General features: G+C 39.3%; 1 protein-coding gene across 3 annotated transcripts in view; it reads right to left on the bottom strand.

Annotated features, from left to right (window-relative positions):
- ELAPOR2 (endosome-lysosome associated apoptosis and autophagy regulator family member 2) overlaps positions 1–27,392 on the bottom strand; it is a 267,850-nt gene that overhangs the window by 105,740 nt on the left and 134,718 nt on the right. For all 3 annotated transcript variants that reach the window (XR_013829782.1, XR_013829783.1, XM_079931571.1), the window contains exons 9-18: positions 21,428–21,608; positions 19,623–19,751; positions 14,109–14,199; positions 13,392–13,494; positions 10,049–10,186; positions 8,295–8,558; positions 7,396–7,569; positions 4,324–4,513; positions 2,951–3,047; positions 2,295–2,396 (exon numbers count right to left, since the gene is read on the bottom strand). Coding sequence is in view for 1 of the 3 variants with exons in the window: in XM_079931571.1 (XP_079787697.1) it covers positions 2,295–2,396; positions 2,951–3,047; positions 4,324–4,513; positions 7,396–7,569; positions 8,295–8,558; positions 10,049–10,186; positions 13,392–13,494; positions 14,109–14,199; positions 19,623–19,751; positions 21,428–21,608 (1,469 nt within the window). In the remaining 2 variants the exon portion in view is untranslated. The remainder of the gene's footprint in view (positions 1–2,294; positions 2,397–2,950; positions 3,048–4,323; positions 4,514–7,395; positions 7,570–8,294; positions 8,559–10,048; positions 10,187–13,391; positions 13,495–14,108; positions 14,200–19,622; positions 19,752–21,427; positions 21,609–27,392) is intronic.

Here is a 27,392-nt window from a genome sequence, read left to right on the forward strand (position 1 = left end):
ACATGTAAGAATCTATGTCAGAAAACAAAAAAGTCAAATCTCCAAAATGGGGGTTAAGACCAATGGTTCTCAAATTTTAATATGTATCAGAATTGTCTTGTGTTTTTATAAATATTCCTGTTCCAAACACTCGGAAATTCTTTAGGTTTCAGGGAAGGCCTAGAAATCAGTTTTACAATAGACACCCCACTCTGATGCTTTCGCAAAAATGTTCCTATAAAAGGGTTTCATCTTCAAGGAATTCATGGAAAAGACTGACAAGTACAGGTTTCTGGTAACTGACTACACTGCTGAACTGAATGAGTAAGCATTTTCAGAACTCTAATGGAAAACTGATGAATTCATAAAAGTGCTAACAGAAGATCGAGATAAAAAAATTAATTACATGGGATCATAAACGTGCTAACAAAAGATCAAGATGAAAAAAAATGAATTACACGGGACTGAGCGAACTGATGAGGATGATTATAATTTTTGTGACTTTCTGTTTGAACCAAAAAAATGTGAGCTCAAGTATTAAAATGATTGATTGCTTTAAATAAATAAGAATAAATTTTAAAATTAAAAAAAAGATAGACACCCCAAGGTATTCTGCTGCATGTGATCTTGGGAAACCCTTGCAAAGACAGTCAAGTAGAAAACACTGCCTGAGGTCAAAGGAGGAACTTAACTTTTCCTCTCCTCACAGGGAAAAAAATTAGTTTCTAGATGCCATCATTTAACATCATGAGACTATGACTTTCTTATTACGTTAAAACATCAGAATCCACCTTGGGAGAGTTAGAGTGATACATTTTCTAAAGGACAGAGTTAGTCTTCAGTAACATTATCTGCTTAAGTCATAGAGGCTCCTGGAGGAGGCTTCAGAAGTCATCCAGGTGGACTCCAGAGAAGTGAGTTGCTAGGTCCGAGAAAGGACCTCAGAAGTGCTATAGTAAATAAAACAAACCTCTGAACTTGAAGTCATATGGTGGGATATCAGAGGACAGTGAAAGAATCTCTGGATACGCCTTCTCATAAAGAAAGTGTGCTTGCTGCCTCAACTCCAGCGTGAACACTGGCACAGGGATCCTCCACCACACGATGCCCTTGAGTACCAGGCTCCCTCTGTTTCTTTCACTGATGTCCATTACCTTTTATTATGTATTGCGCTCATCACATTCTTCTCTCACCTTGAAAAGGTGAGGAGAAAAATTAATACATACATCTACGAGAACCAGAGTAACAGCGTTGGTAAGAGATGAATGCTAGTAAGCCTTTATGCATAGAAATGAGCCCAAAATACTATGTTATCACTGTAATTATTTTTAAGATGCCCAAGTAACTGGAGCAATGCTTAGACCACTGATTTCCAATCCTGATGTAACATACGCAGGATAGCTTAAAATCTCACAAAAGGTTACCGTGAAACTATCAAAAACAAAATGAAGTCAATCATTTTTTTAAAGATAAATTTTTGCTAGCTTGATGGAGAAAAATGTGCAAATCAAATTATAATCCAAAGGTACCTTAACCCTAAAAGGATTAGAAATAATCTACATACTAAACAATGAATAACTATAAAAAATAAAGATCAGGAGACATTTAAGCTTCATTCATGCCATGAAAACAGTCTTTAAGTTTACAGTTTTGAGTCCATGAAACTGCTTCTTTTCTCCTACTGGTCCCACCCAAAGTGGCTGTATTAATCACATCTAGACTGTGGACAGCTGTTGCCTCGATGCCAATCAGTTAAATGAACTGTGTTACGTAGTGTAAAGGTCAGACTCTACCTTGGTGATTTCGCCACCAGTGATCAGAAAACTGAAGAGTTGGAAATGCATCTAACCTGACCCTCATCCCCTTATAGAGAAAGAAACTATGGCACACAGGTTAGACTGCTTAATCTCAAATCTAGATTCTAGATCGCCCAGATGGTCCCTTGCTGGGGAAGAACTGTAATCCAGGGAAGTTCCTAATCCAGCTCTCAAGAAAGTAGAGGCTAGATAGTTAAGACTCAATCCAAGGATACAAACAATATAGTTATATACTAATTAAATAATTTTCAAGACAATTAGACACTCAGGCAAACCAGACGAGAATATGTCATTGAGGAGACTGGGAAGTGCTGAGATTGGCAAGGGCCTATACCTCTCTACAGGCACCCAGCACGTCTGTACAACAAAAATCTACATATTCTTTGTTCCCTTTCTGCTTTATATCCATAGAGAACGTGTTTTAAAACAGTAAGATTCTGGAGAGTTTTTCTTCCTAATAAATACAAATATGGAAGAATCATATAGAAATAAGACTACCTGGGTACTGAAATGGTTCCAGCTCCCGGTTTAGCAGGATTACACCTCATTTTCACAGCAGTTGATCGGCCTTTAACACAAGAGGTTGTAGTTGTAGAAGACCTATTGGAAGAGAAATGCTATTTCACAAAACATATATGACACACATTTCAAAGACAAAAATATCCTGTGTGTAATTGCTCCTATGCGCTATGAATAAATGAAAAAATGTATCCAAGTTCACTAATTTAGAATTTTAATACATACTGAGTTCATTTACTTTCACTGACTATGAAAAGCTGACTGCTCCCCAGGTAAAGTCATACGCTATCATCAAAGGATTTAAAGCTATTGTAATTATAATCAAAATTAGAAGCAAAAGAATTTTTTAAGAGATTAGAGGTCATAGCGACTTAGGCTGGTGTTTTGATGTGTGAATTACAATTACTGCCTAGACAATGAAGTAGAGTCTCTTTATTGCCTAATTTAGAAGATTATATATATGAGAAAAATGACATAATGCTTTCTACATATTCCCCGTTTCCTATTTTTTACTAAGTCTTTCACTTACGAACCAATTACTGACTACCTATTAGGTATAAGCTACCATGCTAGGCACCCTGAGTGATGTCCTTATGATTAAGAAAACAGTCAAGAGAAGCAGCATGTTCACTCACTTATAAAAGAAATGCACATCTGGTATTTGGCTTGGTGAAACTGGGAACATATCTTCTTTTATATTAATATTTTGCAAAGTGGTTTCAACAGTCACTCCTAGACAAGAATAAAAAAGAAACTATTAAGCAATATGGGAAAATTAGGCTTATTTAGTCTCTGTATATCTAAATACAAAATAACTTTACTTCGATGCTGTCATTTTACCAGAAATATCCTCTTAAATTAATGCATTCTTGGTAAGAACAATAAACATTACAAAGTTTCCAGAATAGAAAATAAAAGATTCTACTCCCTAGTTTTGCAATTTTGCTTAAATCACTTTACTTCCCTGATTCTTATGTCTTGAATTTGTAAAATGCATGCAATAATTTAGATGATCTCCATCGTCCCTTCTAGTTCGAACATTTCAACCATCTACTATTATCATGCTCAGCCTCCTGTGAGTTGTGTCAAACAAGCTGGGCTACTTTGTTAATGCAGCTTTTCATTCATTCACATTCATTATAGACACAAGTGACAAAACAAAATTTTTTGTGCCCTAATAATTTCCAGAAAAAAACTCCAAAATTTGTTTAATCTAGGAGTAAGGCATTCCCCATCCATCCACCCCAGGCAAAATGATAGCAGAGCCAAAATGCAAGCAATTACAGCAACCTTTGTTCTAACAGAGTTCTGATGCTGAGCACAAACTAAGTACCTGTCCTTGGTGCTGAAAATTATAGCTAGATTCCCCTGGAGTCTCTCATGATGGTTCTCAAATCTGGCTGCAGATTAGAATCATCTAAGAAGCTTGTTACATTGTTAGATCATCATATGCCTTGTTAGATCCCTAATCCTTACCACAGATATTTTAATGAACTTGATCCTTAGGAATTACTAATTAGGGACCTGAATTATCCTTAAAGCTTCCCTAAACTTTCTAGACCGGAAAGACTGGAGGGACAGATGGGGAATAAAACTCAGCACATTCACTCCTGCTGTTTGTCACCAGATTACTTCTGGTATGAGAAGAGATGATGAAAACTGGTGGCAGATATTATGATTCATGTTTATACTGTGTTTGTTTACTCTTCTTTTGTTCAGTTTGGGGAGTTTATTATTATTTTGCTTAGAGAATCTGATGAAAGGCACAGACTCTCAGAAAACAACATATCACACAAGTTAATACCTAAATTCAGAAGCTTCTTGTATTCCCTGAGAACGATCAAAAGATCTCACTTGCAGGGGCTTTTTAACCATGTTATAAAGTGATGGTTTAGAATTACCTGTAGGTTTTAATCATCGATGGTAAGCACCAGTGCAATGACAAGTTATCAGTACCATAATTTTAGAACAAATGCATGCACGCATATACGAACCAAATTAAACTTACCTAAAAATACATCTGCCAGAATGATGGATTGTGACGATAAGGCTGCTCGGAAGCCCTTACTTTCAGAAGGAATAATAGTTGACTGACATACAAATGCTCCCACCAAGTTCGTGTAATCATCTGACCCTGCCACCATTTCCTTTACTGTGAAGTCTGTTATATTGTTGGTGCAGAGAGCCAACTTCTTCCCCTAGGAAAATAAAGTCATAAAGAGGTTCACTGAAGGTCAGTCTCTAAACTGGATCTCACCTAGCTAGTGATTCTAGCAGAGCACTGGCTCTCTCCTCACCACAATTCTGGTTTAATTGATCGGGTGTGGGCCCAGGCACCAGTACTTTTTAAAAGCTCTCGAGACAATTCCAATGTTCAACCAGGCTTGAGAGTCCCTGAAGTTATAATGAATACAGTAATTCAAGGCTGCACTGCTGCCCCAACGACAAGCATCATTTGTGCTGGATGAAAGCCACCTGACTTAAGGAAATATAGGTCATCTGTGAAATCTTCAATTCTTAGGACAACAATGTGCATAAAGGAACGAGAAAACTGCTGATGAAGGTTTTAATGCCAAGAAAAAGGACTTGCTCTTCCTTCTCCTGTATAGGCCTGTGTGTGGCAAAAAAGTAATGTCAAGGCTGAAAAAGAAAACGTAAAAGCCTAGGACAACAACTGAACAGCTGGTCACTACAAGTGTCTTTATTCACCTACTCTTAGACTCAGTGATGTGGATCCGCTCAAGTACACAGTATGTTGAAGGGTATACAGGAGCGGTACGCGGGCCTCTCACTGCTGTGACCTCTCCCGTTGCGGAGCACAGGCTCCGGACGCGCAGGCTCAGCAGCCACGGCTCACAGGCCCAGCCGCTCCGTGGCATGTGGGATCTTCCCGGACCGGGGCACGAACCCGTGTCCCCTGCATCGGCAGGCGGACTCTCAACCACTGCGCCACCAGGGAAGCCCTGAATATACATTTTTTTAAATTTATTTATTTTTTATACTTTTTATAAATATGGTAACTATAGCTATTTCCCTATTTATATATAGTACTAATACTCCTTTCATGTTATAGAAAAATAATACTATCATTACTGAAACACATGCAGAGGCAGAATATAATATTCAGTCTTTTGCCTATTGCCTTGTATATAGCAGCTACATGCCCTTTTATGCCTGGAGAGAATACAGGATTAGTGTATAAATTTTTCCTTCTGATTTTTAAATATTACTTTTGGAGGTTTTCTTCTCAAATACAGATTTCCCAAAACTTACTTTTCCCACCATTTTTTAAGGCTACCTAATTGTTCTCAGCTGTCTCTTTAAACATGGAAATAAATCTCCATTTTCCCAAGATTTTTCCCTTTCAGTAGAGTTGAGAGGCCTTACATTTGGCTAAACCTCCTTTTTTTTTTTTTTTTTTTTTGCGGTACGCGGGCCTCTCACTGTTGTGGCCTCTCCCGTTGCGGAGCACAGGCTCCAGACGCGCAGGCTCAGCGGCCATGGCTCACGGGCCCAGCCGCTCCGCGGCATGTGGGATCCTCCCGGAGCGGGGCACGAACCTGCGTTCTGTGCATCGGCAAGCGGACTCTCAACCACTGCGCCACCAGGGAAGCCCAGGAGCTTACTTTTCTAATCATTTGGAGGGTGGTGAGAAGATATAACTTATAAAATGGTTTGACTCTTATTTTTTTTTAATATGGTATGTCTAAATATACTACAGTCCCACTGCAAAGGACTATACCTTACTCTACAATTTCTATGAAGAAATATATAACGAAAAACAGAAACACTTTTATTGGTCTCAGATGTAGAGTGTGCACAGATGGGCACAAAGAAAAGAACAAAGATTTCTCTTCCTTAATGCAGCGAGCAATCCTAACCTATAAAATGTTCTCCCACCACCAAGCCTGCTCACCGCATTACAGGTGCAATATTGTTACTAAGCTTAAATTAAACTCTTGACGTCATAAGAGAAGAACAAGGAAAAAGAGCAGAGAGACTCTACTGAGGAAAAGAAGAGGAAAACAACAGGAAGAGGAAAGGAATGCGAATAAAGAGGAAAAAAGGAGAAGGAAGACAGAAGAGAGAAGAGGAAAGCAAAGACAGTGGTAACACAGGAATGAGACTGACAAGAAGTGTGATATACAGTGGAATTAATCTTATTCACTGCTTTACACAGCATTTAACCCAACAGGCATTTAATTTTTTTTTTTAATTGAGTGAACCGAGTGGGTGATCAATTGGGTGAGTGTGCTGGATCACCCCATGTAAAATCAGGACAGGACAAATGTCATACCATGTAAAATGTATAGATCTTTTCGTTTGAGAACTTCTGTAGCCATGAGACGTCTTTTTATTTCCCTTGCACAACCTTTGGCACAGCATTTCATAACGGAGACCATTAGAGACATAGGAGTTAAAACGGAAAGAGACACGGAGGAAAGGCCTTAGTATATTTTCACCTTTGCTAACGGGGAATACACACACATACACCTCAACCCCGACCTTCTATGCCCACAAAAATATTGGACGCGCAGTCCTGTAACTCTCCCATTACCAGTATCCATTCACGTTCTGCTTCTTGCCAAAGAAAATTAAATCCCATTATTTATTAGCAGAGGCTACCTTATCAACTGGCGCTTGTGCCCTGCTTGCGTCCTTTTTATTTTTGGACAAACTTCCTCTGGAAAGTCCTTTCTTCTTAAAACACAAACTTGACCATATAAGCAACAAACTTTCTCAAACCTTAACTTCCTGCCTAAAACATAGGTGGGACTGACAAGCCTGACCCACTTTTACAAAAATGAAAGATCCTCAAAGCCCTTGCTCCGTAGCTCCAAGCTTTGGGGGTTCAACTGACTGGATAAGTGCTTTGATGGACTGAGAACCAGACAAGGTTGCCCCTGGTGGAGAAAACTGCCAACGTGCTAGGAAGCAACAGAGGATTTAAGCTGTCACAGCTCAGTTTCTGACATTTGGTTGTTAGCTTCCATAGAGATTTTACTGGTCCATCAACACAGAAAATAACTCAGTCAGAGCTGAAACATAGCTCTGTCTCACCCTGCCAGCCAGAACTCACCTCATGCCCACATAGACTGATATTGAAGAAATGGAAGTATTTTGTTCCTTTGGAGGTAAAGCTGGGACCATTCATTAAGGAGCCCACACTGCTGAGGTTGCTGAAGTCATAGTGCAAACTCTGATTTTCTTTTTCATAGTAGAAAAAGCAGTCACTGTAGCAAACTGAGTGGTCCTTTGATTAAAGATTAAGAAATGTAAAAAACAAAACAAAACAAAGCGAAAACAATACGGCAGGAAAGAAAGCATCAGCTGCTATGAAAAAATGTGTTTCCAGAAAGTTCTAGGTTTAAAAACTATTTCAGTAATCTTGTCTTAGTTATGGTATATTTTACCACACTAATATAGAAAATGTCTACACTCTAGATTTCTCTACGCAAAGTTCAGAAGTGTTCGAATTTTTTAACGGAGTAAAGTTATTCTAAGATTAGTTTCTTATAGAAAGGTATTTTAATAAACAGCTAAAATGTCCTGTTATGCCAGTTTCAACAGACATTAAACTCTTTTTTCCTTCACTCATAATACAGCATCCATCTTTCCCCTTAAAATGTTATGAGATATTCTTGCTGTTCTCCACATACGCCTACAGCCTACATATAGTGAGGCACCTTACTTGCTCTACCTTAATGGAACACACAAGAACTCAGTTTTAATATTTTTGGAAAGCATTCTTTTTTGGATCCTCTTCTTAATATTTTATGCCCCCGGTAATTAGCCCTTTCATGGCACATATTAAGTGCTCAAAAGATGTAAGATGACGTAAAATAAGAAAGGGAATGAAAAAGCCATTCATAAATAAAAATAGCAACTTCATAGTTCCTGGAGAAACATTAAGAGGAACCTCTGGGTTTGTCTTAAAATATGCTTTCCTGGGGATAAGTGAAATACAGACCCACTTACCTGAGTGCTTCTACTCCCAGGCCCACATAGAATACAAGCCTCCTTGCCATAGACCTGATGTATGGACAGGTAGGTGTCAGGCGGACACTCCTTGCACTGGTTGGTTTCTTTCTCAATGTAGTGGCCTGGGGGGCAGGGGACACACGATGAGCCCAACTGTTCAGAACCGAGGGCACAGGCACGGCACGAGGACGCCACCCCATCAACTGCATTAGCGGCAGTGATAGAATAAATCTTCACCATGTCATTGATGAACCGTCTATTCTAAAAAGAGAGCAGAAAGTAATGACTTCTGCCTTGGCGCTTAGTTGTACAACCAGATTGTTTTATGTTCGTATCACCAAAAGAACTAAGCAAAGTGTCCCAGCCAGTGGATTAATAGTATTCCTTTTTGGTACTTTTTAAAAATATATTAAACCTTAACACTAGAAACTCATTTCCACAGTAATGGAGTTCCAGGAATTCGGCCATGAAATTATGTCATAATGGGTACAAATTCAGGCATATGTATAGACTTGATGTCTGGTAAAACCAATATGATTTAACAACAGAGCAACCTTAGCTCCCATCACTGTTTATTCAGACATAAGCCTAAATGTCATGATACAATAGGTTGTTTGCACTGTGGCAATGTGGAAAAGACTTGGACTGGGGATTAAAAACTCCTCACCCAAGCACTAACTGTGTGACAGTGGTGCAATCACATCACTTCCTTAGGCTTTTTTCCTCCCTCTCTAGCACTTTCCTTAACCAACATACTCTGATTTCTACCGGATGCGTAACAGAGAGTAAAAACCTGGGTCTTACTATACTTTTCTTTCTTGTGACACTGAGTCAATTAAGGTCTAGTTTTCATCAAGCAGTGAGCACCACTGTGTCAGTAGAGCGCCGCCTCTTAATGCTTTCTGTCTGGGGCAAAGGCTAAAGGGAGGCAAGGAAGGCTTGCACAGCATGTTCACACCCCACAAGGTAGGAATCCGAGCGCTCATAAAAGAGCAACTGGAGTCAAGTGAAACCTGGGGAATGGGTTCCCCAGTGAAAACCTGAAAAGAGAAAATGCTCTACATTTGCCACCATGTTAAGGCAGCGTCTTAAACCGTGATTTACCTTGTTCTCACCCTGGGAACGCCACAGCAATGGAGATCCACAATAACATGTAATTGAAGCATATAATGGAAAATATTTAGGGGAGGATTAAGGTCTATTCTACCACGGAAAGTAAAATAGAATAGTTCTGTGTGTTAACCCAACAGTGTGCACGTACACACTCGCCTAGCTATAAAAGGAGACAGTCGTTACCGTATGAAGTAATAAACCAACAACAGATAATGCCTCCTGGACAAACGTCAGATCTTTCAGACGAAGGGGAAGAAAGTCACCACCTTCCCGAAGTCTCAGAAAGCTTTAAAAGTAAGTTTTTAAATAACTACAAAATAAGATTTTCTTTCTCTTAAGCTTTTACGAACTATATCTGTTCGAAGTGTAGAACAATTCGAAGATACATTGTGTTATTCCATTTCATACATTCTTGCTCTCAAAACACAAACCCCCCAAAAAATACCATTTTTATACCAATCTGCTCCGTAACCAAATGACTGATTCTACATCAGGAAAAAGCTAAGCCTTTGACTGATTCTTCATCAGGAAAAAGCTAAGCCTTTTCCTCCAGGAGATGTGAGGGACCACTTTGTACAAATCTCCACAGGGAGGATCATCTTTGTGGCTTTGATTTTCTTTAAGTGCTTGGAACTTACATCTTGACCCTGATTGGTCCTCTGAAAGGCCCACGTAAATGTAAATGTGGCATTCTTGAAGATGACGTGGGTGTAAGCTTGTTTTTCTTTGGTTCCACCCCATGATTCGACCACGTTGGTACTTTTTCTATTAATATCCTAAAATATAGTAGAAAAAAATACATACAAAAAACCACCAACTCAGTATTAATATACATGTATATACATTACAGTCATATGTTTGTATTTACAGAAAACCCTACAGCGTTCATGAATATTTATCTGCAGAGCATGTAACCCTAAAACTCTCCAAAACTTCCCTTCAAGTCTACACAAGCACTTACTAGCTGAGTAATAACAATGTATCAACCACGTCACCAATACAATGTGAAAGAGGTCTCAAATCATAGTTATGTTTAAGGAATTTTTCTGTTGGAGGGAGGGGTGGTGTGTGTGTGTATGTGTATGACTCCAGCTTAGGAAATATATGCAGAAAGGGAAACATAATTCCTCCAACTTCTGACAGTAAACTTCTAGGATCCTCATAAAATGACAAGGCTTTCTTTCCATCTTTTATCTTTTCCCTTGAGGGATTCTGATAGGCGGCTTTCACACAGGAATTCTAAATTCTCCCTGAATCATACTTGCAATTTCCAGTGCAGATTAACTAGAATGTTATTTTATGTTCATGTAATCTTCTTTTGCTTATACTTGAATTCCAAAAAGATTAATTTGTGTAACATCTGATTTCCTTAGCTAAATTCAATATTTAGAATATTATATAAATGTGTGACATTCCACCAATATTATGTCATTAACATGGTCAGAAAGCAAATGCAATAAGTAAAGCAAATAATGTAATACACACCTAATTTATTTGAAATGAAAAACCAAGACTAACTCTGAATTCTCTAATTAGTCTTCCCTGCAGAAACCCTAATAGATGACTTAGGAATCTGGATAGGTTTTCGTTAGTTATCCGAGATGCTGATAATACAGTGGCCTGGCTCAAGACATGTCTCTTTCTTTCTATGATAGAAACGCTGACGACAGCATGTTATAAAGTAATCAGATACTCTAAAGACATGCGTCTTGAGTTCACACCACAAGTAGGAACAACAGAGTATGCCTGTCATACGTCACAGAATTCCCCACATTACCAAACAACCCAATAATCACACATGCCGCTTCCTAAAAGGAGCTCATAATATACAGACAGTGCTTTGCTGAACACTTTCTGGATGTTTATTCCCATAATAAATGGAACATACTGCATTACTGCAAATAATACCACCTTATCTTTGTCAAACACTACACGATTTTGAAAGCATTTTGATGTGTTATTTAGGTGCTGATATCTCAAAACTTGCTGTGCAGAAATCAAATCACAGAGTAAAGAAAACTAACGGATCCAGCTATGAGCAAAAACCTCTTAAGACTGATGTACCAAAATAAGTACCTATGACCCCTACCCTCAGGAATGCTAGATCAACAGAGAGAGACAAATATATGAATACATTCACATAATTAAAGTAGGGTTTTCTCAAAGGGTTTTAGGAGCACACTGGAGAGAGTGGTTAACTTTACTTAAAGGAATAAAGAGAAAGCTTCCCAGAAAAGGTGAGGTTTGAGCTGCGCTCGAAGTATGAACGGGAGTTCACCAGACAAAACAGCAAAATGAAGAAAGTCATTCTAGCTTAGAGTGTGCCAAGGCACGAGAAGTGAAAAAGTACAGAGTGTTCCGCTAACAAATTCAGGATGTCTAAAGAGGGGTGAGTAGTAACAGCAGTTTGGTAACAGAGGCTGAGCAAAGAGTACAAAAGCCATACAGATGCCATGCTAAGGAATTTTAAGTGTATTCATAGGCTATTGGTTCTCAAACTTCACCGCACTTCAGAACCAACCTCAAGGCTTGCTAAAATACAGAATGCTGGGCCCTATCACCAGAGTGTCTCATTAAGACTAGGAAGGGGGTGCGTCCCTGGAGGCACAGTGGTTGAGAGTCCGCCTGCCGATGCAGGGGACACGGGTTCGTGCCCCGGTCCGGGAAGATCCCACATGCCGCGGAGCGGCTGGGCCCGTGAGCCATGGCCACAGAGCCTGCGCGTCCGGAGCCTGTGCTCCGCAACGGGAGAGGCCACAACAGTGAGAGGCCCGCGTACCGCAAAAAAAAACAAAACAAAAAAACGACTAGGAAGGGGCTCAGAAATGTGCATTTCTAACAAGTTCCCAGATGATGCTGGTCCAGGAACCACATTTTGAGAACCGCTGCCTCAGGCAATAAAAAGCCACTAAGGGTGACGGGGTAGATTTGTAGTGGCTGTCTCTACTATTGTTTTTATGTTTATAAAGATAAGTTTGACAACAGCATTTATGAGAGGATGGGGGTGAGAAGAATAGATAGACACTATTGCTGAGAGATAATGGGAGTCTGAATTGTCAGTAATGGCACTCAGTATGAAGAGGAACTAATACACTGAAGAAATAAGGAGGGAGAGCTAAGAGAACTGAAGACTGCTCGGTTATTTGTGGTGTCATAGATAGACGTGTTGAAGAGTCTTCATCTTCTTTGACTACCACAAAGTCCTTTTTTTTTCAGAACGAAATAGTCTGCCTTCATTTAAGCTATTAGTAATCCTGAACAAATATTCAAATCTCCATATATCTTGTATATCATGGAGGACACTGTTAATGGACTGTTAACTAGTTACTAAAGGATTGTTGGAAAAAAGCAAAAACAACTCATGTCTATGAAGTCACTACTTAATTATAACATTAAAGTCTTAGCCAACAACCTTCCAATACCTCCCTGGGGTCTTAAGTAAATTTTGTGTTACCACTTTTTCTCAAGCCATTAGTTGAGATTCATAGGACATCTAGGAAAACATGGGCAAAATTATGACATGTACAGAGCAAAATCCTTTGTCTACGTTTATTTACTTAACAAGGAAGGGTGTTATTTTTCCCAAAGCTCTCCGCCTCCACTGTTTTGTGCCCTCGCTTATTAATACATGCTTTTCCCTCCTGATGGTCTCAATTGCTGAATGGTTCCTAGGGGAGAATTTTCACTCTGCTGGTGGCATATTTTTTTGAAGGACTTTCCTAGGGGATTAATATTTTCTGGCTTCTGTCTGTCACCCAGGCCCCATCACTCAGTTCTCTCCACAAGGAATGAACACTTCCTTTGTGGACTTCACCACATAATGTTTAATGAGTTCCTTAGATATCTTTTTGATGTTTTTGGAAGACCCTAAAAATGGGAAGAAAAATGGGGATTCTTATCGCAATTTGTATAAATAGGGTCACACTTCAAAGAGAACGCTAAGCGTTGAAATCCACCTCTGAGAGCCCCTCTTCCACTTACCACCATGAAGTACAGAATACAGTCGGCTGAACAGAGGGTCTCAAACACAAAGGTTATTCTTCCCAGTTCAGAGCCCATGGCTCCCGTCATCGATGTCGGTGGTCTATTTAACAGATTAAAATTGCGATATTTACAGCATGTTCTGAATACAATCTAGAAAAAGTTTACATCACTTTTTTCATTAAGCTGAAAGCCACGCTCTCCTCTCCTCTCCGTGCAGTCTACTGCTGCATGGGGTCTACACAACCATGGTAATAGGCTCAGATCTCCTGGTGTAAATGCTGCCACCCAGCCTACAGCAAGAAAAAGACTCCTGCTGGGCAATTCAACATGGGGGGCTAAAAGGATTAAACAATTTGTAACATACTACTTTACAGACAGAACTGCGAGGAAAAAAAAAAAAAATAAACCAAGAGATTCTCCTGCAAATGACTTAGACTAAGATCTCTGAATTAAGCATCCAACAGTCACAGGTTTTTTGTAATATTTGGATAGAGCATTTTTTAAAACTTTGGCTTCATCTAACTAATATACAATTAACAGTTATAGTTTCTATAGATATTCTTAAATATAATACATTATCCTACACAGCTTGCTATTTGCTACGTACATCACAATATTAATATATTTTATAAAGGCAGCCCTACTTCATCTATTTCTGCAGGGAAACAGGCATGAAGATTCCTACAGAAGGGAATCAGAATTGGTTTTCCTTACTTAAATCCTGGGATATGCAAGTTTAAGATCAGGTAATCATTATCGGAACCTCCAGCCCCACTCTGGATATGATCTCCAGCCACCTCCCAACCTAGAAATGATAAAGGTTATCTTTGTCAGTAAAAATTTCAGTAATGATTTCCAACAATAAGGCCACAAAAAAAGAATTCCCAATTTTAGACTGCAGGTGCAAACGGCATGCAGAGGTAGACTCCTAGATACCGATAAAAACGTTGCATATGATTCTCCAGGAAGAATCAAGTAATGCATATTTTTGCATCAAAGGTATTTATGGTCAAATTAACAACAGTCTTCTCAATGAGGCATGACTTATTTTTAACTAGAACAGATGGTCTTTATCCATTTCGATATACTAAGATGAAAACATCCTAGTCTTCAGGTAACCAATGGGAAACAGAAACTTCAAATTACTCAATGAAGATGCGGGGTCTGAGGTTCTTTCCTAGAGTTTCTTGTATTGTTGTTCCCTAATTTAACCCCTGTTCTGCATTCACTCACTTATTCACTCAGTGAACTTGCTTTCACTGAATGCCACGAACCATGACCTACTTTAGGGACAGAAAGACAAGACTGGGTCCACCCTCACTATGGAATCAGTAGACTATGAGAGACATAGCTAACAACTGTTAATAGTATGAGGTAATAGAGATGCACATAAAAGGTGACGTGAGGTCTGTCTTCTGCAGAGAAACCATCAGCGTGCCATGGGCTGAAACGGCCACCATGAAATGAGGAAAGGAGACGCAGCCCTCACACACCATCGAGCAAGGTTATTAACTAATGGCAATGTTTAACATGGACACTTGTACCTCCAAAAGAAAATGTCAACTTCTGCTACTTGAACAGGCATAGGAGAGAAACTGGGAAAGAGATTAATATCAGTGCTGTACTGGTGATGTGGCAATTTTCCAAATGTTATCATCAGCGGTTCACAGAAAGGTGATATGTGAAACACACATAAATCAAGCTAGTTCAAAGAATGGTTATGTACGAAGCTACCTGAGTAAGAGAGAAATGCCAATATTTTTGCTCTCTAAAGGTTCATGTGGTTGAAAAGAGAGATAAGCAGCTATCACTTCCTAATGCTAAGAGTAGAACAGCCACGAAACAGTCTGACCCAGTGGGACACCAGGCCCTTGACTGCAGTGTAAGTAATGTGAGAGGCAGTTAAGCGTAGAGAGACTGAAAACTTGTGATGGGGGTCACAGGGAGAGGGATATTCCCACGTGGAGGAATTCTACACCAAGAAAGGGGGGATTTACGAAGGTTTCTCTAGTGTTCAGCTGGCATGCGGGGCAATGGAACAGCAGAGAAGGCCAAAGAAAAGAAAGGAGTACATGGATGACAAGCATGGAGGTTTGGAGGGGACCAACATCCCTGCAAGAGGAAACAAATATTTCTCATGTTTGAACATTGCCTGTTGTTGCAGGTTTTACTGTATCCCCTCCCAAGAAACATATACTGACGTTCTAATCCCCAGTACACATGAATGGACCTTATCTGGAGATAGAGTCTTGGCAGATATAATCAAGTTAAGATGAGGTCCTTAGGGTGAGCCTTAGTATGACTGGTGTCCTTATGAGAAGAGAGAGATTTAGACACAGACACACAGGAAGAGCACCGTGTAAAGACACAGAGACACAAGGAAAAGATGCTCACGTGAAGACAGAGGCAGAGACGGGCTATGCTGCCACAGGCCACAGAGTGCCTGGAGCTACTAGAAGTTAGGAGATGCAAGGAAGGGTCTTCCTACAGAAGCTTTTCTTCGGAAGGAACACGACCCTGCCCATACCTGCTTTTCAAATTTCTAGTCTCTGGAAAGTGAGAGGGTACATTTCTGTTGTTTTAAACCCCCCAGTTTGTGATACATTGTTGCAGCACCTTTGTCTTTTGCTGTATCCCTCAGAATGAATCCCACATTCTCCATGTTTCTATACACAATTTCTATTTTTTTTAATAAATTTATTTATTTTTGGCTGCGATGGATCTTCGTTGCTGCGCACAGGCTTTTCTCTAGTTGCAGCAAACGGGGGCTACTCTTCATTACAGTGCGTGGGCTTCTCATTGCGGTGGCTTCTCTTGTTGCAGAGCACGGGCTCTAGGCGCATGGGCTTCAGTAGTTGTGACACGCGGGCTCAGTAGTTGTGGCTCACAGGCCCTAGAGCGCGGGCTCAGTAGTTGTGGCGCACGGGCTTAGTCGCTCCGTGGCATGTGGGATCTTCCCGGACCAGGGCTCGAACCTGTGTCCCCTGCATTGGCAGGCGGATTCTTAACCACTGTGCCACCAGGGAAGCCCCACAATTTCTATTTTAAGATTTATTTTTGTTTTAGAAATCATATTTACATTTATCATAAAATTTTGAAAGCTACAGAAAAATTTGAAGATGAAAACTAAAATTATTTATAAACTCATCACTCAGAAAAAACTACTGTTAACATTCTGAGGTGTTTCTTTTCACTATCTTTTTGATGCATACATGTTTTTACATAACTGAGATCTTATTGTTGGTAACATTTTGTTTCATAGTTTTATGAATTAACATTATTGCATAAGCATTTATATGTATAAAGTCTTCACCAACATGCTAAATAACTAAATTAATAGTTTATCATGTAGACAGATGTAATTAATTCCCATAATTTACTAAACCACTCATACTACAGGACTTACCTCCTATTGACCATACATTCAATGTAACCATTTGGACTGTTTTATCTTTTAGTGAGCAGAAGTGACACTACAATGAAGATATTTTGGGTAAAGCTTTTCTGTATTTTTCTAGAAAAGAATCCCAGTAAAAGAACTACTGGGTCAAATAAATATATTTTTAAACAACTATTTTGTGCTGTTATCCTGATTTTGAAAGCAATGTGTATACATGAGGAATATTTATTAAACAGAGTAAACTAAATGAAAAAAATGAAGTAATTCAGAGTTCTCAGAAACCTCCCACCCCCAAGTGATAGACTGACATTTTAGTGTGTTTCTTTTCTCTCTTTTTCTAGTGCATAATTTTCTTAAAAATATACTTTAGGTTTTATTTATAATTTACTATATTTTCTGTTTTTCATTTAGCATTACCTTCTCACTTTTCTAATAATCATTATATCAAAAATACTTCCCCATTAAAAATCCTTTCTATATCTAGTGTTAAAGAGCTAACAATATGTTGTATGGTTATATCATCATTTTATTTAATCATACCCCATTGTTGAAAACTTTGTTTTCTCATATTTTTGACTCTCATAAATAACACTAAAATTAACATATTTGTGCATAATTTCTTTCTTTACACCACATTGTTTCCTTGGTATAAATTCCCAGAAGTGGAATTATTGAGTTGGAGGATGGGACCATTCAAAATGCTTGAAATGCTGCCAAATCGCTTTCCATCTGCTGTCATTTTTAAGGATTACATAACATTTCATCCAATTAGTACAGCATAACTTTTGTAAACATTATCATATTGCTGGAATTTAGCTTATTTCCATTTTTGGTATTATAGGTAATGCTCAATGAAAGCTTCATGAATAAACACTAATTTGTTTACAACTCTGAATTCCTCTTGGGCAAAATTCCAGTACAGGAAGATGTACTTCTACACACCTGTTCCACAAGTGTGGTAAATTCAGATTGACAAGACCAAAGAACCTCAAAGTATTGCAAGTCACACAGTCAAGTTGGTCAGAGCCCATCCACTTTAATTCCATGATGGAGTAACGACTTCATGAGACAGGCCGCCCTGGGCCTCTCGCTTTGACCCCCATTATTTTGAGCACTGCTTTTCCCGAGGTTGGTTACTGTACCACCAGTCACAAAAATATACGTCACCATTTACCTCTGTATTTTTCACATTACTGTCTGCTCTTTCAATATCACATACTAAATATTGCAGAGATGTATACTTTTTAAATTAATAATTGAACATTTCTGAAAATCAGAAAAAATTTAAATTACAGCCTCTAGTGAATGAGTAAGCAAGTGGCTAAATCAAATACTGTCATGAGAGTTAGACTAAGAGTAACTTCTTTAAAAGACTAAACAAAAGTTTCAGATAATCTTCACTAATAAGTGAATACACACACATGCACACACACACACAAACATATCAATGCTTTCAATACATTCCCATTCTTCTTTTTCCTATGTCTTAAACTTCCTCAACTTAGAGTTCAATCAAAGGATCTTTTTGGAACATAAACCCTTATAGTCGGGTAATTACTGCTGTGTTATTTTTTTCTTCTCCCTTAGGATAAATTCCCAGAAGCAGGATTATTAGTTGATAAACGTAGCGTTATGGAATAGCGTTATGGAACGCTATTCCATAACGTTCATTATGTATAAAGGCTTTTTTTCACGCATCTGTTTAACCAGAATTATTCAAGGACCTACGATTTGTCAACCTGAGTACTCATGTGTACATCTCACTTCCTACATCCCAAGCCTGTTTATTTCAGATAGGTGCTGATTTAAAACAGATGTGATTAGAAAGCTTTTTTTTCTTTTTTTACAATGATCTAAAATACAGTATTGAGAAAAAGTGAACTAATAAAAAAAAATGCCAATGAGCTTATCAAAGTAAAGGGCACATTTTAGTGTAAAATCCTAGTATCTATAACACCTATTTCTAGTGTCAAGTTTAAAAACACATACATAAGGCTTCCCTGGTGGTGCAGTGGTTGAGAGTCCGCCTGCCAATGCAGGGGACACAGGTTTGTGCCCCGGTCCGGGAAGATCCCACATGCTGCGGAGCGGCTAGGCCCGTGAGCCATGGCCGCTGAGCCTGCGCGTCCAGAGCCTGTGCTCCGCAATGGGAGAGGCCACAACAGTGAGAGGCCCGCGTACCGCAAAAAACAAAACAAAACAAAAAAAACCCCGCATACATAGATATTGTCATTCATTTGACCAACAAATATTGCAGAGTAACTAAGTGGTAGGTTCACCATGCACTTAAAATGTAAGAACAAATAAAATTCAGCAACCGTCCTACAGAACTCTGCCATATTTCCAAGTTTTCAGTAAGGGAGGTTCATATACATTTGTAAACACGATCATAGACTTCATAGGCCAGGGGAGTTACGATGATGTAACCCCTCCTCACGGCTCAGTGCTGAGCCAGAAAACCAATACAGGCAGAAATGCTTTCATACAGTGTTATATATACACTATGACTCTTCCAACTGGCAAACAACACAAATTTCATTGCCTCCCTTGGTGATCTATTCTGGTATTTATAACAACCGTAAATGGTGATCCGCAACAGCTACTTGAAAACTGACTCCAAAAAAATGCAAAATAGTTTATATTCTTAGAGGGCACTCATGTGGCTATGACATCATATTTACTATTTTTATGTGAGGTCTGGGAAGACAGGCAAGTAGCCAAATGCTAAGATTGAAGTTCCTCATAGCCATATTTAGTGTGTTTTTACACAGGTGAGTCCAAGAGTCTCTATCACCAAAATACACTGAGAAGGCTGATTCTGAACCTACCATTCATTCCGTCACACTTTGAATTCCCGACATTGAAGCAGGAGGTTTTCATGTTGCCAGGAAGGACATTCCACCATTTATATTCAAACCCAAGTGCAGGCTCTGTTCCTGCTGGACATGGTCTACATTCTACAGGAGACAAATGGGGCAGAGAATTACAATTAAATCACATCCTGATAACTTCCTCTTCCTCTGCTCCAAGCACTACTAAACTTTAACTAGCAGAGAGGCAAGTGGAAAGGAGAGATAGTAAACCACCAATTCCCTTAAGAATTAACAACTTTTTCAAGAGCAGTCTAGAAAGAAAAATAATTCTGGATAGAGTATGCACATGTATACTTGATTAACATGAAAAAGGAAAAGAACACAAAATCTTTTAAGATAATTTTTCCTTGCATTTCTGGGAATAACTGCTAATACTGAAATTACCTTCCATAAGAAGGGTGATTCTGAAATAAGTTCACTCACATGTGATCTTAGAATCAGTTTCCTCTAACTCATAAATAAGGAAATATTCTACCCTTCCTACTAGTTACTAAACTTAACAGACTATTACACCATTTAATTATGGACTGATTACTTGAAATTCAAAATATTGGCTATACTTAAAAGTGATGATGGGAGCTGAGGGGGTGTGGAAAGAGTTAGATTTATAAATAAACCTAACTTAAATTAACATCTATGACACTAAATAACAGGGTCTATTACAATCATTTTTTTATCTAGCCAAGACACTTAGCATTATCACAACAGTAAAAGAAGGGGACAGAGAGAGAAAACGTTCATTGAGCAAGCATTTCCTGGTACCAAAGTACTGGAGGAGACATCTTTATATAACCTGCTCAGTGATGACGAGCTAGATATTATTGTCTGCAATTTTACAAATGAGAAAATTGAATTCAAATTAGTGGCTAAATCACACTATTGGTAGCCTGCAGCAAGTGGATTTGAACCCAAGTCAATTCAACTCTCGAGTCCTTTTTATGCTCTCAGAGGCTCTGGACATTAAGTATACAGCACAGCTATATTCAAGTAAGACACCTGCCACAAAAATGCACTGTGATCTTTATCTAGTAAAACTGAAACAAATTCCGTAACCACTTTATTATTGTTTGGTAAGTACTAAATTCTTTCCAAACGTACACTATGAAACAATCTACTTAGGAACTATTTTAATTGCTATCTGATCAAAATAATCAATTTTTGCTATTATTATAGCACAAAATGTGATTATTCCAGTTGAAATAAAAGTATTTTATGCTTGTATCAATATATGTGTGCACACACACTGGAGAAGGAGCGCTTATCCATAATCACTTAAACTGGTGGAATTTTCTTATAAATAACCAAAGCATCATCCCATTAAGAGGTTGTGTGTTACACAAAATGCCATTAAAAACTATCCTTACGCTATGTTGAATAAGCTACTGCAGTCTCACAATTCCCTTATATTTCTTAACTCTTCTTCAGTCTGTGAGATAAGAAAATTATGTGTTTTAAAATTTTTCCTGGGCTTCCCTGGTGGCGCAATGGTTGAGAGTCCTGCCGCTGCAGGGTTCGTGCTCCGGTCCGGGAAGATCCCACATGCCACGGAGCGGCTGGGCCCGTGAGCCATGGCCGCTGAGCCTGCGTGTCCGGAGCCTGTGCTCCGCAACTGGAGAGGCCACAGCAGTGAGAGGCCCGCGTACCGCAAAAAAAAAAAAAAAAAAAAAAATTCCATAAAAACAATTCGGGACAATGTCAATGTAGTCCAACAAGTTTATTTCACTCAAGGTCCAACTCTTGAACCAGCTGATATCACGTACCCTTTGTTCCATCCGAAAACGTTCCAGGAGGGCAGGGATGACAAGAAGAAGATCCATTGTTATAAAATCCAGGGTTGCAAGGTGGACAATCCTTCTTCTCTCCAGAAGGGGGCAACCTAATAGCATCTGTGAGATCCTCCCGGCAGATCTTGGGCTCTATCCACTTGTACATTATCTGTGTCTAGAGAGAGAGGAAAAAAAAAAAAAAAAGGCTTGCAAGTCATATAACATGCTTTATTTGCTTTAAACTTCCAATAACAAACATGTTAAATTGACATGGTAAAGATTAGGTAAAGTCCAAACAGTGATAGAATAGAAGGGCCAGCTGAAGAGAATCTAAAACTTTAGTAACAAAATGAGACAAAAAGAAAAAAACACTTCGGTGGGGAAATGACCATTACCTCCAAATGTTTTTACACTAAGCTGCAGGAGGCCTTACGTCATACACAGCATGGCCTCATCATGAAATTCCTCTCTAAAATACACAGAACATGCTTGCAGCCCTCACTCTTCTAGCCACTGTTCACTTTATTCCCTAACTGCCCTAAGTTTCTATGCAGACTCCCTTTCTCACGCTGAGACCCCCACTACTCTCTTCCTTTCCCCTATCTACAACACACATCATCATGCTTTGCACACAGTGATCACAAAACAAAATGGTCATTTTTTTAAAAGAATATCTCTAGCTTCGCATTGCAATCCCGTTATTTCATAAACACTGGTAGATGCTCTCGGAGTCTTTTCCAATAACCTGATGTTGGACTACAAGAGCTGTAGCTAAAATATTTCCTCCTGAGGCTTCTAGGCCCTGTCACCTGTGCTCCAAACCACAGGATTAAGATCACATCTACCTTCAAGGAGGGTAGTCTTTTCAACTTTTCCTCTCTCTCACACATGCGCACCCCCCAAAACAAAACAGGATACAACTAAGTAGCTACAACTCAGCCAAACCCAGAAAACTGTGATTATAAAATCATTGTCTTTTGGAACCAGAAACATTAAGTGGGTTAGCCATTTCGAAACAAAACTTATATGCACGGGGAAAAACGTAAAAGGCACTCTAAATGCAAAGAGAAAAATCAACTCTTTCACAACTTAATATCGCTTTTAAAAAGAGACTAAGGGTTCCCTCGTTAGACATACGGTCGGCTGAAAGTACTGCTTCTCCTTTACAACAGCTTCTGCAATGATACGTCTAATATTGAAGCAGGAGACCCAAAATTAAAGGCAATTCTCTATAGTTATTTCCAGTTAAGAAGAAGTCATCTATAGGGAGCCCTTACGGCCACTCGATTTCATTCTCAAATATTCCCTTATGGACGAATAGGTTACCTTATCTAATGAAGGTTACTTAAGAACACGGCTTAAAAAGTAGAGGTCTCAACAGAAGTATAAACAACCTTTTTTTTCTTTTTACAACTCTCTCTCTCTCTGCATTTATGGCCTACATCATGATACAGCTTAACCAGCCACTTCGCCCATCTGCCTCGCTCACCATCTGCCAAATGATGGCTATTCCTGCTGGAGTTTCCTAAACAGCTGAAAAAAGTAAACAGATCCTGTATCCAACGGGGGCTCTCAATTCCTCTGAGAAAGGCAATGTAAAACTCAGAGAACGTAAGCAAATGAAACCTCATTACATTTGGGGGGTTGTCGTTTATAAGTTCTGGCTTCACCAGCATAGAAAACAAATTTCCAAGGCTAGGCAATTCACAAATTTGCTGATTTATTTTGACGTTAATTAAAATCTCAATGAGTTGTGTGTGAGCTACTGCATTGCTGGGAAAAGTTGGCTCCCACGTGGGAGTGGGTGGGGTGCTGAGGTTGAGCATCAACGGCTCATCCCGGGGGCACCATGCAATCTTCCCCAGCACTTCAGGAGCTCGATTCTATTATGCACGAGTTTATAAATGAGGGAACTTTGGAGAAGACCTCTTATACCTGCCCAGAAGTCAAACGCAGCTAGTAATTGTAAAGAAGCGCTAGCCAGGGAGAGTAAAAATACTCTCAGTGAGGGTAAAAATAATAAAGTATGCAAGTACATTTTTGACAGATTGGCTAACCACACGATTTTCAATCCAAGCACAGTACATGTTTAAAAATTAGGAAATATGCACCACCTTTAAACATTTAAACGTTGAAAAGTCAAATGTCAAATGCTCTACAGTGAAAGTTTTCTTTGCAGAGCCTCTCGCTTCACATGGCAGATTGATTCTGTGCCTCTCTTTCTAATGGGGCAGATGCTTTCAAGTCTGGCTGACTGGGGAAAGATAACAATTAATATTAATGATCTTTAGCACCAGATGGCTCACCGTGCAGGTGAAAAACCAACCATCAAGTCATTCTTTGGCAAGTTGCGATAAAATTATGAAATGCTTTATGAAACCAAAACCCTAATAGAGCGAAACTGAGCAGACTGCCATTAAGATTACAGAAGAGCTACAGCCTCCAGGTATATTTAAAATATATAAGCATGAGTAAAATATGTTTTAAAGAAATGCATTGGGGGTATCGATGGGAAGCTGGTTTTCACTTAAAAATAAAATTCAAAACTGGGAAGACTGAAGTTTAGACAAATTTTGAGACTGGGTTTGTCCACGGTTGCCAGCTTCCTTCCTTCGAAAGTCGCTGCACAAACACACTAAGGCTTTGTAGACTGGCTGAGCTCATCTAAGCTACATTACATGTTGTTTCAAAGGGTTTACTGATTGTCACTCCGACCTAACAGCCCTGTGCATCATGATGTTCTAACTCAGATATTCCCGGTCAGGCAGGCTATCACTTGTCTCTCTGCCTCTCCCAAACCTCAGTCCTCTCCGGCTGCAAATCACTGGGCACTCATCATTTGTCTCTCTTGTTATTACCATCCCATTCTGCCGAGTTGTGTCTGACCCCTCCTTCAAAGCCAGGCTCAACATCACATCTGTGCTAAGCACGTCCTCAGCCCACCCTTCTATGTAGCGGCATTCACTTGGATTCCTTTTCTATGAAGCCTCTGCTGTTTTCTGTTTTCCCCTTTTCTAAATGCTTAAAAGTCTGGGTCCTCTTCTTCCATTATGTGGAAGACACCATGGGGATTTAACATTGCACTGGGAAAAAAAAAACCAAAAACACAATGCACCGGAGGTTCTATCTGGGGCTTTAGGCAAGAAACTGTTCTAAAATTAAATATAATAAAAAAACACTAAATTGACACTGGGAGTGGATGAGTTGTATGGTATGAGAATTACAACTCAATAAACCTTTCTTTTAAGAAAAGCTTTTAAAGAAGACTGTCATGAAATTTTTATTTTAAATTCAGAAGTCCCGGGGCTTCCTTGGTGGCGCAGTGGTTAAGAATCCACCTGCCAATGCGGGGGACACGGGTTCGAGCCCTGGTCCAGGAAGATCCCACATGCTGCCGTGCGCCACAACTACTGAGGCTGCGTTCTAGAGCCCATGCTCCGCAACAAGAGAAGCCACCACAGTGAGAGGCCCGCACACCGCAACAAAGAGTAGCCCCCACTCGCCGCAACTAGAGAAAGCCCGCGCGTAGCAATGAAATGAAGAAGCAACACAGCCAAACATAAACAAATAAATACATTTATAAAATAAAATAAATTCAGAAATCCCTAGTCACTGAGAAATGCCATGTTGTTTCCTATCATCCTAATTAAGAAACACAGGCTCCAAGTACACTCCACTTGCTTAAATCATACAGGAAGAAAGGCTGATCTAAAAGCCATACCCCTTTATACCCTATTTTTTTAATGTCCCCTCCATCTTACTTCTGCTTTATAACCCAGAAGGACTGTGTTACAGACATTGAGCACTTGGAATAATTTGTAATACTGAAGTTAATTAAAGGGCAAAGAAAGTACTACTTAATCTGATACAAAAACACTAGCAAACCCTTTATGATCCAACAATTTCATAGACTCAGAGATGAAGAAGTTCCATGGTCGGCTGTCTCCTCTCAAGAAGGCTTCCTTCTAAAACAACCTTCCCTACCAGGCACTACTCTAGCTTTGCCGGGAAGTTTCCAATTTAACAAAACATGCCGTTCCAGAACTGGGCAACTGTGGTTGTCAGAACATCATTACATACAACTGCAATTTATCTTCTTTAAATTTGCCTGATAAACCAAATTTTGCCTTATGGGATAAAAAAAGAAAGGTCTATTTCTTTTTTTTCTAAGATTTCCCTTCAAATGCTTAAACTTACTATTTGGGAAATTCTTATTAACTATCTACTACGTGTAGAAGAAAGCATTATACGAAGTTTAAATATTAATAAGACAAATTATTTGCTCTGAAGGAGGTTACAGTTTAATAAGACAGATTCACAAACTGCTATAATATAAAAAGAAAAATATACAAAGAGCATACAGAAGCATCAGATTTGGAAACAGAGTTGGGTAAGAATTCTAGCCTTAAGACATAGCTATGAGTAGCTATGACCTTAGGGAAGTTACTTAACCTCATCAAGCCTCAGCTTCCTTGTTTGCAATCTGGGTATTCTAATGTCTAATTACATAGCTGTTGAAAAAAAGAACTGGCGGCAACGTGTGAATACACACACACACACACACACACACACACACACACACAGAAAGAGCAAGCATGCAGATAAATATGTAAAGGACAGCTGCTTCTGCTATTAATACTATCACTACTATTACTATTATTATTGTCATCATCATCATTTCCAAGAGAAACATGAAATGTCATGGTTATTCAAAGGAAAGAGATCAGATCTCTTTGGGACAACTAGGAAACACCAGCAAGATGATCATGATTCCTCCATCCGACGGTGTCTTTCTTCCAAGCGGAAAAAACATTCCCAGAAACTTCAACCATACTTCATATGAAATAGTTTAATATCCTGGCCTCTTTTCTCTAGCTTCTTCCCATTTTGTGAAAACTTCCCCAAGCCTCTACCAAGGACAGAACACAACGCTCTAAACGTGTTAATCGTACATTCACTCACCAATTCTCTCATTCACTAATTTATTCAAAAGATGTTTTACTACCTTCTGCATTCCAGGTACTCTACTAGGCCTAGAGATTGTTTTTAATGATTAAGAACATGTTTCTGTCTACAGGAAGCAGAGACTCCGGTGAAGGGAACAGTCATCTTTACAAGTATCTGCAATAAAGTGATCTCATACCAAAACACTAGCAAACTATGATCACCACGTAAGTATCAAGAGAGGTATGTACAAAATTATGTGGGAATTCCCAGTATTTCAAGACAATCTTGCCAGAGCTACCTTATTTAAGAGTGGATGTGTTCTATGAACCTGTACAGGATCACTCTCATTTCAAAGTGGTAACAGACACCATCTCTCTCTCTCTTTAGGAATTGACTTGTGTGATGCTGAAAGGAACTGGGATATGGTCTGGCCTCCCCAGCCACAGGGATTAGAAGGTGAACTAAGCTGCCCAACCAGAGTAGCTCACGGTACTGGACAGAATGGCTGGTCTGAGATGGGCTCGTGATTCAAGCAGGGCCAGAGTCTTTTCGGAAACTTCGGCCAGCCCTCCTATAAAACGCTGTGATGGTGACAGTGGTTTGGGTAGAGATGTCAGGGGGTATCTGGCACCAGAGCAAAGAACCTACCTGAGAAGGAAATCAAACTGAGCTCAGAATATCAGCGAGAAGAGCAGGAGAAAGTCTTGATAAAACTCTTTGCTCTGCAATGATTTCCCAGTCACATGAGTCAAGACACTCCTGCCCTGCCTTCCCCCACTCCAATTCTGAAAAGTAATTTTTAAGTTCATTAAATTTTCTAATCATCTCCAAGTACAGAAGCAAAAGTGACACCTTGCTTTGCCACCATTAAAAGGAAACATGTATCACATCCAAGGGTGGTAAGGGTAGGAGGGATCACTTTTTACCCTGAAATAAAACAGACCAAAAAAAGTTACTCTGTCTAGTTTTGGTACCCAAGATAAATAAAACCTTAAGCTTTTCTGTAAGTTGC

The sequence above is a fragment of the Stenella coeruleoalba genome (assembly GCF_951394435.1).
Source record: "Stenella coeruleoalba genome assembly, chromosome: 9".
Classification (NCBI taxonomy): domain Eukaryota; kingdom Metazoa; phylum Chordata; class Mammalia; order Artiodactyla; family Delphinidae; genus Stenella; species Stenella coeruleoalba.